Source organism: Macaca mulatta, chromosome 15, assembly GCF_049350105.2.
Source record: "Macaca mulatta isolate MMU2019108-1 chromosome 15, T2T-MMU8v2.0, whole genome shotgun sequence".
In the NCBI taxonomy this organism is placed as follows: domain Eukaryota; kingdom Metazoa; phylum Chordata; class Mammalia; order Primates; family Cercopithecidae; genus Macaca; species Macaca mulatta.
In genome coordinates, this window is record NC_133420.1 from 99946638 (window position 1) to 99964690 (window position 18053).

Below are 18053 nucleotides of genomic sequence, written 5' to 3' on the forward strand. Positions count from 1 at the left end.
AGAGTGCTGGGATTACAGGTGTGAGCCACTGCACTCGGCCAAATTTAGTATTTTGATTGAGCAAGTATAACTATTCTCTCCTCATTTTTGTCCCTTCAAATACTGTACTTCTAAGTGACAAGGTAGAAAATGTTCATGGGGGGGATATCTCCCTCCATAAGAATGAAATGGCCAAGGCCACTCTGTCATGAATTGATATATGACATGCAACTTTTTATAAAAAGGATACATCTGCGAACCTTTTATAAAAAGGATATATCTGCGAATATATACATCAGAAATATCTTTTAAAAGGGATGTGTACTTCACTGGACAGATCAGTTGTCCATAGCTACTAAGGCTGCAGAGAAGTTAAAACTGAATGTTTATTTAAAATGTCTTCATCCAGCCTTAATGCAAGCCTGGCTGGCTGGAATTATTCTACATCTCATTAACTTCCTCTCTTCATTTCTGCACACAAAGACCTCATTTGTAAACTTTGCCCATATTCAGCCAGCTCCAGATGTTCCAAAGACAAACCATTATAATGACCAACTCAGTGTTTGCTGCATTTTCATAAGCACCTGGTAATCTCTCTTCAAATGATGATGGGAGTTCTTTAGAAGCTGAGATTCTCCATCCTTTGACAGTCCTCCTTCTGAATTGGCTATCCAACTGTTTTTTTTTTCTAGTTTGTTAGCAATTTCAGAAAGAGGTCAACAGTCACATTTTCAAAGATCAGAGAAAGCAGTGATTCCAGGTTGCAAATGTACTCTCTGTCCACTCAGATGTGCAGGCAAATGTAGTTACTTAAGTATCTATCAATACTTTTCCCTACTAGCATCCACTTCCTCAAACTTCAACTTATCAATTAATAACATTGCAGACTCTTCTGGTTTAGACAGTCACCTCTCCAGTTAAATACTCTCTTTATTCAAAGTTGAACTCTCTCAGGGTATGTGTGAACTGTCCCTGTTTTATCCTCCATTTTTTAGGTGAGCACCATTGGAAACATAGGGTCCTTGTCCCATGTGGACACACAGAGCTGAGAACATTGCCACAGACCTCCCCATACTTATGCATTCCATCTCTGCCTTAACTGTCGCCCTCATGCCAAGTGCGGCTTTCAACTGTGTCATGTTGAGCCACTCTTGTACCTTCTTTAGTTTTGATCATGTACATATATTATTATTCAAAAAGTAAAATAACTCAAGACCCCAAAGGATTTCTTTTTTCTGATGATACTTCTCAGAACCTGGATTTTCCATCACTTCTTTTAAAACTCACTCTGTAGGTATTTGCTGTTCTTACATATTGTTTCTCAATACTGATGGTGACTTTCCAGGCCTCAGATTTTTCCTGCTCTGTGAAAGTTTCAACAATCCTAGAGCATGGATCAGCCAAGTTTTCTTTAGCCTTAAACCACCACAGGAATCTCAGTTGATAAATTCTGCCTTATCTTCCTGCCAAATTAATTACGTGTTGTTCAGCAAACAGTTCCGAATTTTCTCTCTGCAGAAGGCTCTGTGCTAAGACCTGTGGGAGGTACAAAAAATGAATAGGATGTAGTCCTTTTTCTAAGAAGCTTAGAGTTTAAACACTAAGTCTAAACCATCGAGGTCTTATTTATCATGGACAGATTCTTCCATTCCTCTTCTCTTTCTTTGTCCATAAGAGTAACATGAAAGGGGAAGGGTAAGTACTTTTTGCTTTTTACTAAGAAAGGCAATTTACCAGAGTTGGTGAGCTGTAGCAGACAGTGGTGAGGGTTCCAGAATTTTACTTCACACATGGACGTGGATGTGGGGGCTTGGACCAAGTGTGGCCTCTGAGTCTTACGAGACAGCTGGCCTGTGCCTGGGCTCTCTGCTGTCATAGCAGTTAAGCCGCAATGAAGTAAATCACTCGTGGTAAAGCCAACAAGAAGATATATCATATAATGAGAAGGACGTGACATTTTAACATATTAGTTTTAAGCCTGTTTACAAAATAATTTATGAAGACATTTTTATTTGAAGAAATGAAGTGTTTATAAAGAAAACAAACCAAATTCATCCAGTGTAGGAATCTGGTGAATATATATATATATATATATATATATATATACACACACACACACACACACATTATATATATATACATGTATATGAAATCTTTTTAAATGATGGATGACTATTTTTAATGCATATAAGGTATATTTTTATTACTTCAAGTTTTTTAACTTAAAAAAAAAAAAAAAAGCCTTTATCAATACAGGTTAATCCAGTACAGCCCAAGTTCTAAATCACGGCATAGACACCATGAAAAACACATTATTGCCAAAACTAGGCTAAGGATTTAATATTCATTTCATTCTGCTTTACCAGCCAAAATTGTATGGCTTGTCACAGCCTGTATTTTCTCATTATGACATTAGCAAAGAACACTGAGCTTTATTGAGGAAATTTAATTAAATTGAAAAGAAAGTGTTTGGCTCTAACTAAACTGACACAATACAAGGAATTCTAGAACTGTGCTCTGAGGGGTCTACTTTGTGAGGAATGTCAGGCCCTTGGATTCATTTTTCCCTCAACCAGTATTTTCAAAAATGTCTATTTGCATAAAATCTCCAGGACACTATTTTGAGTTTTCTTACATTATTGAATTAACAAAAATGTATTTGCCAATCATTAACTCCTTGTTCAGCAACTAGATACTAGGCCAACTGGAAACATTACTAGGACCCTTGGTACATCTTCCTGTCAGCTCCACAGTTTGTTAATTTGGTTGTTTTTCAGATCTTCTGTCAAAGATTGATCAAGTGAGATGGAACATAGCAAGTTTTCTGCTTTAACTTAACACTTTAGTTAAGATCCCAAATTATTAATTTCTGTTTTTTTCTCTGCCATCTCTAGCTCATCATTGGCAAAGAGTAAGTTAATGCTAAACAGGTATAGATATGCATTTTATCTAAGCATTTCAAAATAGCACACTAAACTTTAATTTTGAAAAGTTTATACAATAAAAATATATAAAAGTAGACCAAATATTGTAATGAATCCACATATACTCTGTGCTCTATTTTTAACTCATGGCCAATCTAGTTTTTTGTTTTTTTGGGTTTTTTTTACTGCCTCTCTTCCCATATAATTTGAAACACATCCGAGACATCACATCATTTTACTCGTATGTATTTTAGTAGGAATCCCTAAAAGCTAAGGGCTCCTTAAAAAAAAAAATACAATACCATTATAATGGATTAAAATATTAATAATTCTTACTAATCATCAAAAGTCAGTGTTCAGATTTCTAATTGTTTCAGAAACGACTTTTTGTGTTTTGTGGTTTGGATCAGGATTTAAATAGAATCTACTTGCTGAGTTCCTTGTCACTCTGCTTTTTTCATTTTGAAAATATTTGTTGACGATATTCGGTTGTTTATCCCAGAGCATCTGGATTTTGCTGATTATATCCCATTGTTTCATTTAACACGCTCCTCTCTTGTGTGTTTTTTCTGTAAATGAGTTGTAGGATCCTACAGGTTGAGTCAGATTTAGGTCTGACTTCATATTTGGTGTCTCCCCTCTTCAGGAGGCACATCATGTCAGAATGCCTTTCTTTCTGCCATGTTAGTACCTGTTGATGACCACTGATTAGACCCGTTCATTTATCAGGAGTTGTAAAATGGGGATGTTCTAATTTTATTATATGTCTGCTAGACTGCACAAAGGAATTTTAAACAAAAGAGTACCTGTCACATCGTAGGTGCTCAATAAAATATGTATTGAATGAGTTAATTTCCATAAGAACCCCTGTGACAAGGGAGCAGAGGACAGGAAAGCTAAGAAGGTCTTGAGATGTGTTCCATCTTAGGTCCGGCACCAAGCATTCTTGGATGATTAAAGAGCCTTTGCAATTGACCAAGCCTGTGACATACTGTTCTTGCAAAGGCTTCCTAAAGAAAAATGTGATAGTCTTACTAGACTCAAAGCTCAGCCTAATTTATGGCAAAACAACCTTGCCTTTTATCTGCCATTTAGCTGTATGCCTACTAAACACTAAATCGAAAGAGTCTCTATAAATATCAGCTTGATTTTTGCCCTTGACACAGTGTATATAAAATACCTATGGTGTGGGTAGGTTTGAAAACACTGTAGGCTTTTATCTTTATTTTTCTGACAACACAGAGCACATAATCACAGTAAATGTTTTCAGTGCCAAAAATTTGTCATGGGCATTGTAATCATGATGCACAGCTATCAAGTTCTTATATTTAAGATACAAGGTGTAGTGTTTTACATTCTTTGCTGCTGAATATTTTGGTTTTCACTCACTTACACCTGTGGAAAGCAATATAACAAATATTCATCCCTACTGTGTTCAGAGCACACAGCAAGATGCATTAAATCAAACTAGTCTTTGTTGAGACATGAAGTCTTGTGTGTATGGTACAAAGAATATAGATGTAACCTGAGGTAGAATTTCATATGACAGAGGGACACTAATAACATGCTTGGGTCTTCAGAGGGGAGACATATCCCAATAGTTTGTTGAAATCATTAGTAAATTTGCATGAAGTAGGGACAGGCTTTGAAAAAACAGTAGGATTTGAAAAGATGATAAGGACCATCTAGAAGAAATGACATGAGCAGAAGCATCAGAGTTTACATCTTCAGAGCACATTCAGGGGTAAAGAGCTCCAGTTAGACTAGCCTGGCAAATGTCTCTAGGCAGGCATTAAGTAACAAAAAAACATTGGCTGGTGCCATATTAGTGAGGGCCTTCTATGTCAAATTGAAGCACTGGCACCAAGCAGTGGTGAGAGACTCAAGGCTTTGAATAGGGATGTGATGTGACCTGGTCAAGCACAGATGTCAGAAATGGATTCGTGAGGAAAGAATGGGAAACTGGGCCAGGTGTGGTGGCTCACGCCTGTAATCCCAGCACTTTGGGAGGCCGAGGCAGGCAGATCACCTGAGGTCAGGAGTTCAAGACCAGCCTGACCAACATGGAGAAACCTCATCTCTATTAAAAATACAAAATTAACGGGTCGTGGCAGCATGTGCCTATAATCCCAGCTACTTGGGAGGCTGAGGCAGGAACATTGCTTGAACCCAGGAAGCAGAGGTTGTGGTGAGCCGAGAACATGCCATTGCACTCCAGCCTGGGCAACAAGAGCAAAACTGCATCTCAAAAAAAAAAAAAAAAAAAAAAGAAGAAGAATGGGAAACTGAAATTAATTCTTTATCATTAGAGAGAACGAACGTTTTGATAATTAAGAAGCTGCAGGTTTGGGTGACTCAATGAAGGAAAGGAGCCATGAAGTATGAAATCATATTAGAATGATTTCAAATAAAAGAGGAAAGTGAGGAAAAAGAACTGCTTTGGAGTGAGATAAGAATTTAGGGTTGTAGCACGGCCATGTGTAGACATTTAGAAGGCCGGTCATGGTGGCTCACGCCTGTAATCCCAGCACTTTAGGAGGCCAGGGTGGTTGGATTGCTTGAGCCCAGGAGTTCAAGACTAGCCTGGGCAGCAAGGCAAAACCCCGTCTCCACAGAAAATTAGCCAGGTGTGGTGGCATGTGCCTGTAGTTCCAGCCACTCGGGAGGCTGAGATGAGAGGATCACCTGAGCCCAAAAGGTCAAGGCTGCAGTGAGTCATGTTTGCACCACTGCACTCCAGCCTGGGTGACAGAGTGAGACACTGTTTCAGAAAAATTTTTTTTAATTTAAAAAAGAAGTTTAGAGATGTCCTGAAGGAAATATATTGGTCTGCAGCTTAGGAATGAAGTCAGATTAAATGCAACAATTTAGGGATTTTCTGTAGAAAGACGGTAATTGGAATCTACCTTTAAGAAGCTCTCAAATCTATCCACTTCTCCCTTGAGCTCCCCAGCTACCCCTACTCATTCAAGTATTACCATCTCTTACCTGGACTGTTGAAATACCTCCCAGTCGAAAGTAGGTACTTCCTGTGGGATCTTCCCACAGCTCCCTGATTTTTTCCCTCCAGACCTTATTACAATGTGTAATTCAGGCTTGTTTAATGTTCAATATGGAATAGTTATCTGTTGTATTTATCCCTGAAGATCCATCAACTTCCACAGTGCGTGGCACTCAAACATTTTTTTTTTTCCAACAAAAGAGTCAATGAATGTAAGTACTAGAAAGTAGAGAAAAGAGTTAGAGAACTTTAGTGAACACCTTTAGGGCACAGGAAGAAAAAGTGGGAAAGTCAAATAGAAAGACAAAGAACCAAGAGAAGCCAGGGCACAATAGCTAAGGGAGAGGGGAGATTCAAGGTGGGGTGGTCAGAGGGATTGATTCTGCGGATGGAGGAATAACATGAATAGCTGACATTAATTGAGTGCTTTTTGTGTGCCTAAGACTTGGCATGGATTAACTCAGTTAATCTTCACAATAACTTTGGTAGGAATTATTTGGTAGGAATCCTTATTATAGAGATAATACAGGTGAGAATAGACACCAGAAATATTAGATACTTAGCCCAAAAACAAACAAGTGGAGGAGCCATGAGTCAAACCAGGAGTCTTAACCACCCTGCAGCCACACCAGCTCCTGCTAGCAACAGGACAGAAGATAGTTTAGTGGGCTAAGGAGTGTGGTATTAAAGATGCAAAAGCAAAAGGAGGACCAGCTGCTCTTTGTAGTCTTTAGTCATAAAGAGAGGATGGCAATGCCTATGATTCTGAGTTAGGATATTTCCACATTAGGTCCCCAAATCTACAGAAGTTACAAGGGCACTCATGTATCACCAGCCATGAAAACCTGAGGAATATGCTCTTATTTCAGGAACAGGTAGTTTTTGATCATGTCTTCAGGGTACTCTATCAGCTGCTTTGACATTGACTTTGACATTGACTTTTTTACTACATTCCAGTGTTGTTATTGACTTAAATTAGTCCTTGAGCGAGGAGGAAGAAAGAATCTGACTTTGGCAATAAAAAGCCTTGCAGTATTCCAACTTGCTTTTTCAGTTTTAAATAGTTCTGTGAATCATTCCTGTTTCCTTTTTTTTACAAGTGGGGAAGTAAAGTCCTGCCAGAGCTAGATGGAAAGGCACCTGTATTTGCATTTTAACCTGAGTTTTGAATAGCAAATGCACAGGTACAAGATCCACCAGCAACAGCAAGGTCAGCCAGACATTCTGGAAATGTGCACCTGAATGATGAACTGGACCAACTGGTGTCTGTCATGTTGCAGAATGTCGCTCACTCTTAAAGCTCACACATGTTAAGTTGTTGGCAGATTTATCAATTCTTTTAATTAAAGGACTAGGATGATATGAGTAACGGAACTATTTTGTTCCTAATTGATGCAAATCTTAAAAATACGTGACTAAAATCTGTTCCCAGAAGTTCTTATTACAGAAGCCTTTTAATTTGTTTTAAGATATATGCATATACCTTTCTCTTTTTGTTCCTTAAGATTTCTTAATCAATGGTGATTTTTCCTAACCCAAACTCTAACTGCAATGGTCAGCTTTCCACATACGGGGATAGAATTTTTTTTTAAGCCTTCCACTCTGAAAGTAGGGGTCTTGGCCTCACAAGGACGACTCAGCCCCCTTTCCAGATGCTGGCAATCCAATAGAAGAGCACAGAGGAGATGAAGCTCTTTTTAATATTTTTTATCACTTTTTCAAAAGTTAATTCTCTCTTGGAATTTATTCTTTAAAAAAAAAAAAAAAAAAAAAGGGCCCCTTACAGCATCAGAATAGTGTCTTACTTTATCCAATACTTCAGGTTAGACGACACAGCCTGACTTTGTCTCACCTATAAAATTGCCCAGTTCTCTTAGGCCTGTTCATGGGCAGGGAAAAAGACTGCAAGTACAAAACATACGGTTCAGGTTGAATATTGCAAGAAAAATATAAGAAAAAGTATTTCATTTTTTTAAAAAACTTCTTAACAATTTATGGATGCTTTGCTGAGGAAAATGCTTTTCAGAGGTTGAATATTGCATGACAATATAAGAAAAACATTTTTTTTTAAAAAAAAAAAAAAAAGCTTTTTAACAAGCAGAATTAATTCATGGATACTCTGCAGAGGAAAATCATGGTGTCAGGAATGCTTTTAAGCTTGACCACTCCTAACTTGAATAAATGATTCTGGGTGCCTGTTAGGAGCATCCACAGTATTGTCAGAGTCTTATTACAACGTGCTTTTGAAGCCAGCTTACTGCTTTGGAGGAAACATTGACAAATGGGTGCTTTGGGCTGTGCAGGGCACAAGACTGTGTTTTTGCCAATTGAAAATTCCTGTGTTGTCAGCCATCCAGGCCATACTCCTTGGTATCCACAAACCCAGAGCTTCTAAAGGAATTGGGATTTGCCAAAATGACACTGGTAAGCAGGCCAGCAATACAGTTCTATTTTTGTTGGCTAATTTAGTGACATTTGTTTTCAGAAGTGTAATTCTAGGAATGTTTACTTCAAGCTCACACCTGTTGTCTCTTGAGCGAGTGTGAGGGATAAGTTACCGTGAATAATAATCATAGTGATAAGAGCTAGCAATTAATTAAACACTTTATGCTGGGGACTTTTCTAAGCACTTGACTTGCATTGCCACATTTAACTTTTACAAGCACCCTATATGATAGGTAATATTGTCAGCATTTTACAGATGAAGAAACTGAGACACAAGGAGATGATGTGACCTGCCTAAGGTCATAGAGTCCATGCTCTTCATTGCCTATCCCCCATGTCCTTATCCAAGTCTCTCTGAGAAAGGAAGCACTAGCACTGATAAATATGAGTAGGGAAATTAGCATCTGCAGATGGTCATTCATTGTGAAGAGTTGTTGAAGCTGTCTGGGTGGGTACTGTTCCCAAGCCATCATTTCAGTATGATTGAGAATTAGAAAGGTTAAGGCCCTTCTACCACTTACTTCTGTCTGCCAAGAAAGCATCCAACATCTGTTAGTGTTTTCTTTTAAGAGTCTGGCCCTCAGTGCTCCTGATGTAAAACAGTCTTTCTCTCTCCCATGGTCTGTGCTACCGTATGGTGCAGTGAGGCACTGATACACCTCCATAGAGAACCAACCAAAGGGTCTGGTACTCAAGCATTGGATCGGTGGTAAGAAGCATTTCCCATCACCCCTCCCTTCCTCCTCCAATCTTGACATCACTCCTCCTTCGATTAGGAAGGCTGGTTCCACATTGTTATCAGGCCACTCTTAGATCACTTGGGTTAGAAAATCCCACAGCCCACACCTCTTAAGTGATAAGATTCTACTCTCAGCTCCTGCCTGACTCCCTTCTGAACTTGACTTTTTGAGAGAAGAAGCGTGAACCCTCTGGAATAATTGATACTCATTTGCAGCGCACTCTCAGTTCTCATTGATGGCAAAGATGCCTGTAATGCAGAATAACCATATTTTTCGAAGGCCACATGCCATAGTTCACAAAGCCTTTTCTCAGGTGGCATCCATGAAGTGGCAGCCACAGGTAACTGAATCTTCAGGCCTGATCCCCTCTTTCCTATAAATATCAAAAGGCAGTTGGGCTGAGCAAGAACAAGAAGCATAAGAAATTCTGGATTATTTTATCCCTCAACAATGATCTATAGGCTATGATCCTTCAAGGTGTTTCCTAGCTAAAGTATAGGAACAGCTTCTCATGTTGGTTCAGAGACAGCTGTTCTGACAACCAGGGTTGTCTTACTTTTCTGCGCAGCTTTGTGTGAGAAATACCAGGTATTAAGAAGTCTGTTGTAGGGGAGAATCATACAAACTGGTAGAAAAAGAACTTTATCATAGAGGAAAACACCCCGTTTGCAGGCATTCTTCCTGAACACTGAAAAGGTCCTGAGTGTCAAAGCCCCACCTATACCCTGAAGCCATCTCAACAGACTCGGACCTAGACCTTGTCTCCTGTCATTTTCTTTTCAGAGCATTGCCATCTCTTTTGTCTGGCTGCATCCAACTATTTTTAATTCCCTTGCCTCCCTACTGTCTGCTGAGTGGATAATTAAACATGAAGTACTATGCTTTGTTGAGATTATATGTTTTTAAAGGACTTGCGACAGGAAACTGAACGGCACCTTCGAAAGACGCACTTTGAGGGCCGGGTGCGGTGGCTCACACCTGTAATCTCAGCACTGTGGGAGGCTGAGGCAGGCAGATCACGGGGTCTTGAGTTCAAGACCAGCCTGGCCAACATGGCGAAACCCTATCTCTACCAAAAATACAAAAAGTGTCTGGGCACGGTGGCGGGCACCTGTAGTCCCAGCTACTCGGGAGGCTGAGGCAGGAGAATCGTTTAAACCCAGGAGGCGAAGGTTGCAGTGAGCAGTGCATTCTAGCCTGGGCGACAGGGCGAGACTCTGTCTCAAAAAAAAAAAAAAAAGAAAAGAAAAAGGTTTTGAGAAGAAAACCACTAACTTCCAACAAGTTTAAGATTATGAGAACAGAATTCAGACAAAGACACATTCTAGCTGTGTCTTCATGCTGAGAAAGATACAAGCTTGTAGAAACTATTGGTTGTTGGTTTCTCTGCTTTACTGCTTAAGAGTGTGGACACTGGAGTTGACTGCTTGGGTCTCTGTCACTTACGTGCTGTGTGATATTGAGCAGATTACCTTGTCTCTTTGTGCCTCCAGTTTTTCATTTGTAAAACAGAGATAATAGTATTACCTAGCTTATAGAGTTGTTGAGAAGATTGAATGCAAATAAGCTTTGTAACACTGACACATGGAAAGCACTCAATCCGTGCTATTAGCAAAACCTTTATGGAGGGTTGAGAAAACATGTGCTTGTTTCAGATTTGCATAAAATTCCCATCTTGGAGCCATTATGATAATCCTTCCTGCATGTGGCCTAATAATAACCTCAAGTGATTTTATTTTGATTCTTCATCTCTCAGCCACCCCCCTGGGAGGAATAACAGGAGCTGTGTGTCTATATATCTAGAGCTCTCTGATAATGAGTAGATGAGATGAACAGGCCTTTGGGTTGACTGGCTTCCTGGATCTTTTTCTCATTCAGGTGCTGGAAAGCTTCAAGATCATGGACTATAGCCTTCTGTTGGGAATTCATTTCCTGGACCATTCCCTCAAAGAGAAAGAGGAGGAGACCTCACAAAATGTGCCTGATGCTAAGCGGCCTGGGATGCAGAAGGTTCTCTACTCAACAGCCATGGAATCTATCCAGGGTCCAGGGAAATCTGGAGATGGGATCATCACAGAGAACCCAGACACGTAAGTACAGCCACACACCCACCCACCCTCTTGATTGTGGTAGCCCACGTCACTGGGTAATTATAGACAGTCACATTCACCTTAGGGTGGGACTCCAGGAACTAATTTCTACTTGGTGCTAAAATGGGTTAAACTGGTCTCCATTTCTATTCATTTAAAGATAACTAGATGAGTGGCAGTTCCTCCAGTTATTACTCCTTCATCCACTTGGTTTCTTTTTTCAAATGGCTCCATTTTTTTTTTTTTAAACAATGGCTGAAAATGTTTTTGTCCCCGTTAACTACATATTCAAAACATTCACTGCAAGAGGAAAGAATAAACTTTGAATTTGAATAAACATGTTTTATTGTTTATTTTTTTATTTTTTTGAGACAGAGTCTCCCTCTGTCACCCAGCCTGGGGGGCAGTGGTGCCATCTCAGTCCACTGCAACCTCCACCTCCCAGGTTCAAGCGATTCTCCTGCCTCAGCCTCCAAAGTAACTGGAATTACAAACATGCACCACTACATCTGGCTAATTTTTGTATTTTTAGTAGAGATGGAGTTTCACCATGTTGCCCAGGCTGGTCTCACACTCTTGGCCTCATGTGATTCACCTGCCTTGGCTTCCCAAAGTTCTGCGATTATAGGTATGAGCCACTGAGCCCAGCCTGAATAAAGATGTTTTAAGCAAATACACAATGAGAATGATGTTTGCAATTCAGAGCTTTTTATCTGCCTAAGGGGATTCTGTTGTTCTAGTCTTGCACCCTGGCAGATGTGGTCTCTCTCAGCCAGATGTGATAGTAACTACAGGATTAATTTGCATGTATAAAGTGCATATTGACTAGCAGAAACAATTGCAACCAAAGTAAGTTATTGAAATGGTAGACTGCATCAGGTATGCGTACTAGCTGAGCAAGGAGACTGGAAGAAAGAAATCATTTTCCACGGCCATAAATGCCTGCCTTCTAGAATTCTCCAACAGTGACTAAACCATGGGCATATTTCACTTTTGTAAAGGACATTAACACATATTAAATCTTTTGAAAAGTTATTTCTTGCAAATCAATCTAAATGTCCAATAATCAGTTAAATTATCCTGTATCAGTGAAATACAATAAGGCTATTAAAAACCACATTAGCATTGAATATAAGGAAATGTTTATCATTTAGCAAGTAAAAAATGTAATAAATAATACCCCTTCTCGACTAATACACACACACACACACACACACATATATACTAGAAAAGTGTACCGGATGTTAATAGTAGTTATCTTTGCATCCTAGGAATAACTATTTAATTATATTTTTCCTTTGTGTTTTTCTGTATTTTATTTTTTAAAGTAAATATACATTACTCTTTTGATCAGAAAAAAAGGTATTGCATTTTTTAAAAGGAATATTTTATAATGGTCTAAAAATTCTTGCTCATAGTTTAAAGTAGGAACAAGTTTTAAATTGAATTCTTCCCATCCAGCTCTTCAGAGTTAGCAGTTATCATATTATTCTCCTTTGTAGGGAAGTATTAATACATCATTCTGGATTCCCAGGATGACCTTAACTGATGCCCAAAAAACAAAAAGAAAAGAACAAACAAAAAAAAGATAAGTGGGAGATAGCCCAGAATTCTTAAAAACGGTCTATTTTTATTTTCAGTCTATTTATTAGAAATGATTTTTTAACTTTCTATTCTTATAATATGTAATCAAATATTTTCTCTTTTGCTCTATCAACAGAATGGGAGGCATTCCAGCTAAAAGCCATAGGGGAGAAAAGCTACTTTTATTTATGGGCATTATTGACATTCTACAATCGTATAGGTAAGAAGTTTGAGGAGTAGTCTTTTATTATTTCAAAATCAATCTACAAAAGCTTCTGAAAAATCACCAAATGAGAGTGATGTTACATTCTCTTTTTAATTTTTCCATGGATGTTTAGGTTAATGAAGAAGTTAGAACATTCCTGGAAAGCTCTTGTTTATGATGGGGTAAGTGACCTATTTTGCTTATTACACTGTATATATTTCTGCTTTCTCAGAGACTTCAGAGTATGCGCAGAAAACTGTGTTGCTACACTCTAAGAGGAAATGAAACAACGGTCTTTATAAACTCAGAATCTTAGGCTAGTAGATCAGTTCAAATTTGAGAATAAAGACAACATAAATTTGAATAACTATTCAAATATATGACATCCAGCCTAGCGGCCAGAAAAACAAAATGATATCTGTGTCTGTGTGAAATCCAAAGGACCTAACTTTGAGAGGGTCTTTTTCTGTAGGGATGATTAGGAGGGCAGTTGAAATGAAGTTCTCACACAACCAAGCTACGGTAAATGTGAGCCCTGACTCTGATGGTGGACAGCCTGGATTTGAACTCTGCATTCACTGCTGAACTAGCCATGTGACCAGGCACAGTGCTGGTTAGGTGGCCTCTTACCCTTGTTTGTCACCTATACCAGGGGGATAGTAATGACACCTGCCTGGTGTGAGCATGGGACAAAATAATGCATTTCAGTGTTCAACACAATGCCTAACAAATACAGACACAGAAAGTGAAAACTTTTTAATTGGTATGTGTTTCTGCATCAACATTTATACATGCTAGCTGCCTGAGGATGTCTTTTTTTTAATTATTATTATTTTTTTTTTTTTTTTTTGAGATGGAGTCTTGCTCTGTCACCCAGGCTGGAGTGCGGTGGTGCGATCTCGGCTTGCTGCAACCTCCACCTCCCGGGGTCAAGCAATTCTCCTGCCTCAGCCTCCTGAGTAGCTGGGTCTACAGGCGTGTGCCACCACGCCTGGCAAATTTTTGTATTTTTAGTAGAGTCAGGGTTTCACCATGTTGACCAGGCTGGTCTTGGACTCTTGACCTCAGGTGATCCACCTGCCTTGGCCTCCCAAAGTGCAGGGATTGCAGGTGTAAGCTGAGAATGTCTTAATTGATGTAACTGAAGAAAAACATCAGTTATCAAAGAGCAGTTTCTCCCATCTTTCTCTCTCCTTTCTCACATTCTGTCTCTGTCTCTGTCTCTGTCTCTCTCTCTCACTGTCTCTCTCTCTCTCTCTCTCACACACACACACACACACACACACACACACACACACACACACAGAGTTCCATCTAGACATTAGATTTCTACTTCCTGCTACTAACAACATTTATTGGCCTAAGTTAATAACTTGAAGTGGCAATTCCAAAAAATATTTTTGTCAAGGATTTGGTCACACATTTCGTCTTAAGATGTTAGCAGATACTTTCTTTTGAAAGAGAATAAATTAGAGATGATATTCTTCTTCTTTTTTGGAAAGGAACACATAATTTCTCAGTTCTGTGGAAGACTGTTAATAACCTTTCAGCATGAAAGATCTACATTTTGTCCACTGGCTAAGGACTGACTGCAGTCAGAATGCACTTTTAAACAGCAGGTTCACACATTTATTTCCAAGAATTAACCTCTAAGCTGGGTGTAGGGGCATGTGCTGGTAGTCCTGGCTACTCAAGAGACTGGGGAGGATGATCGCTTGAGCCCAGGAGTTCAAGTCCAGTCTTGAATATAGTGAGACCCTGTCTCTAAAAGAAAAATTTTAATTAAAAAAAAAAGAATTAACCTCGATCTTACTCAAATAAAAAATTCCTCCTATGAAAGAAGGTCAATATGGTAGGTGAATTTTATGTTTCCTTCAAGCTGAGAAAGGAAGGGACTGCATACACAGTACCTTGAACATTGAAGGGGAAAGAGTGAATACCCTCATTCCATTCCCCTTCTGTTTTCTGAGACCGTTTCAGTTTCCTGTTACCAGATGGATCTGAATCGTCTAGTCTTGTACTGACCAGGTGCTTCAAAGCTTCCCCCACCTTTGTCTATTTAAAACTGAACACATTGCAGGGAGACCAAGGCGGACGGATCACTTGAGGTCAGGAGTTCGAGACCAGCCTGGCCAACATGACGAAACCCTGTCTCTACTAAAAATAAAAAATTAGCCGGGCGTGGTGGCACATGCCTGTAATCCCAGCTACTCAGGAGGCTGAGGCAGGAGAATCGCTTGAACCCAGGAGGCAGATGTTGCAATGAGCCAAGATTGTGCTACTGCACTCCAGCCTGGGCGACAGAGCAAGGCTACATCTCTGAATAAATAAATAAATAAATAAATAAATAAATAAATAAATAAACAAACCTATCATTTGTTTTTCATTTTTTTAATGAAAATTTCTGTGCTGTATATATCACGAACTTATTTTTGTTTCTTCAGACATGGCTCTTACTTAAACAGTGTTTATTCATTCCAAAGGGAACAACAATGTAACTTCTCTATGTAACTTCTCTTTATAGGCAAGGGCTGAACCTTGATCCTCTATGGATACCCCTTAGGCTCTTGCCTTCTACTGATATTTCTAAATTACTGCCTTGTTGGAAGAATGTGTCCACTTCAGGCCAGAAAGAGTACATTTTAAAAGATGTAGCAGGGCCAGACGCAGTGGCTCACACCTGTAATCTCAGCATTTTGGGAGACCGAGGAGGGCAGATCACTTGAGGTCAGGAGTTTGAGACCAGCCTGGCCAACATGGTCAAAACCTCTCTACTAAAAATACAAAAACTAGCCGGGTGCGGTGGTGGGTGCCTGTAATCCCAGCTACTCATGATGCTGACACAAGAGAATCACTTGAACCTGGGAGGCAGGAGGTTGCAGTGAGCCGAGATCCGCCACTGCACTCCAGCCTGGCAACAGAGCAAGAGTGTCTCAAAAAAAAAAAAAAAAAAGAAAAAGAAAAAAAAAGAAAAGAAATTTCTCTATTGGAGTCCATAAACCTGAATTCAAAATGAAGCATTATAGAAGCAAATTTACTATGTCTGCAAGTGTACAGCTTAGATACATGATTTGGATAAATGATTACTAAATAAACATAGAAAATTAGCTCCTGCATCCATCCCCTTTCCCTTCACCCACCCCCTTTCCTGAATTTGTAATCAAATGACCCTTCAGCCCTAAAGACTCCTGCCAAGCACGACAGAAGAATGGAGTTAACAGTTTAATTCAATTCAACTCTACACAATCAGCAGATAATTCAGGGCAAAGGAGTCATCTGTTAGCCTTGTCTCCTAGGAATCCTCCTAGCATCTCCTCACCTTGTTATTGGGAGATGAGACTAGAACTATTTTTTAGCTTAAACGTCAATGTCACTCTTACATTAGGATAGTTTTGTTTATGCTCCCAATTTTTGTTCATGATTAAGGGAGTTACCCTTCATTCCAGATGACACTTGATGCACTGATTGCCTGTATGTAAAAAAAGAAATTAAAAACTTCTCCCGGGACACAATGTTGTGAATGAGGACAGCTGTTTTGACTGATGTAGCACAGTTTTTTTGCTGACTCTCCCCTGCTCGGTTTGGTCTTCAGTGTCTAGAATCTTTGTTCCGATTGAGTCTATGCCCTCCTCCCTCAGCCCCAGACTCCTGGGCCCCGGGGGACACAGGGCATTCCTGTTCTCTATCTCTGGGCCACCTTTGGTTAAGAATGTTGGCTAACAGAGAACCAACTGCATAGATCTCTCTTCTGACTTGAGATGAGCACTAAGAGGTGACCCTGTGATCCTGTTTTTTTGTCTTTTCAGGACACTGTTTCCGTTCATAGACCAAGCTTTTATGCAGACAGATTTCTAAAGTTCATGAATTCCAGAGTTTTCAAGAAAATTCAAGGTAAGATTCTTATGAAATTTTTTTTTTTTACTTTTAGCAGCTAATTTCATTATGTATCTTTGCAAAATCTTTATTGGAAGAACTAACGCATTTCTCTCCCTGCAGCAGTTATCACTTAGTAATTATGGTTAAGTAACCCAGTCTGGTGTTTATTGATGTCCTAATCATTAGAGTCCTGTTTAGTGGTGAAAAAATTTAGAAGCTATCTAAATGTCCAACCATATAATATATCGGTTGAATATGTTATGATACAGTCAAATAATGGAATAGTATGCAACCAATAAAAAAGATGTGTTAGCAGCACATTTAGTTTGTTAAATATAGATGTATTCACCTTATATGTAGTTATCAGTGTGTATACCTTAAATGCACAGCAGAATTCTAATGGAATATACAAAACAGCAGTTATTCTCATGGGACATTCTCCAGGATAGATCATATGTTAGGCCACAAAACAAGTCTCAATAAATTTTAAATGATTGAAATCATACAAAGTATCTTTTCTGATCACAATGGAATGAATCAATAAACAGTGAAAACTGAAAACTTGACAAGTATTTGAAAATTAAACTACACACTCTTAAACTACCAATGAGTTAAAGAAGAAATTACAAGGAAATTAGAAAAACCTCAGAGATGAATGAAAATGAAAACAAACCTACCAAAAATTTATGGGATGCTGTGAAGGCATTGCTCAGAGGAAAATTTATAGCTGTAAACTCTTACCTTAAAAAAAAAAAAAGGAGGCCGGGCGCGGTAATCCTAGCACTTTGGGAGGCTGAGGTGGGCAGATTACTTGAGGACAGGGGTTCAAGACCAACCTGGCCAACATGGCGAAACCCTGTCTCTACTAAAAATACAAAAATTAGCCAGGTGTGGTGGCGTGCACCTGTAATCCTAACTACTTAGGAGGGTGAGGCAAGAGACTTGCTTGAACCCAGGAGGCAGAGGTTGTAGTGAGCCAAGATCATGCCACTCTATTCCAGCCTGGGCACCACAGTAAGACTGCATATCAAAAAAAAAAAGAAAGAAAGAAAAAAGAAAAATATCAAATCAATACCCTAACTTTAAACCTTGAGTAACTAGAAACAGAAGAGGAAACTAAACCCAAAGCTAACAATGCTTATTCCAGATCAAGGGAGTATGTGGGCTTTTATTTTCCTTTATATTGATATTTATTAAATTTTCTACAAT

At 39.1% G+C, this 18053-nt stretch overlaps 1 protein-coding gene across 3 annotated transcripts in view; it reads left to right on the forward strand.

Moving 5' to 3' along the window:
- The window catches only part of PIP5K1B (phosphatidylinositol-4-phosphate 5-kinase type 1 beta), a 306505-nt gene that overhangs the window by 201519 nt on the left and 86933 nt on the right, over positions 1-18053 (forward strand). For all 3 annotated transcript variants that reach the window (XM_015117852.3, XM_077966192.1, XM_077966191.1), the window contains exons 8-11: positions 10968-11179; positions 12900-12983; positions 13102-13150; positions 16775-16859. In XM_015117852.3, the coding sequence (XP_014973338.1) occupies positions 10968-11179; positions 12900-12983; positions 13102-13150; positions 16775-16859 (430 nt within the window). The remainder of the gene's footprint in view (positions 1-10967; positions 11180-12899; positions 12984-13101; positions 13151-16774; positions 16860-18053) is intronic.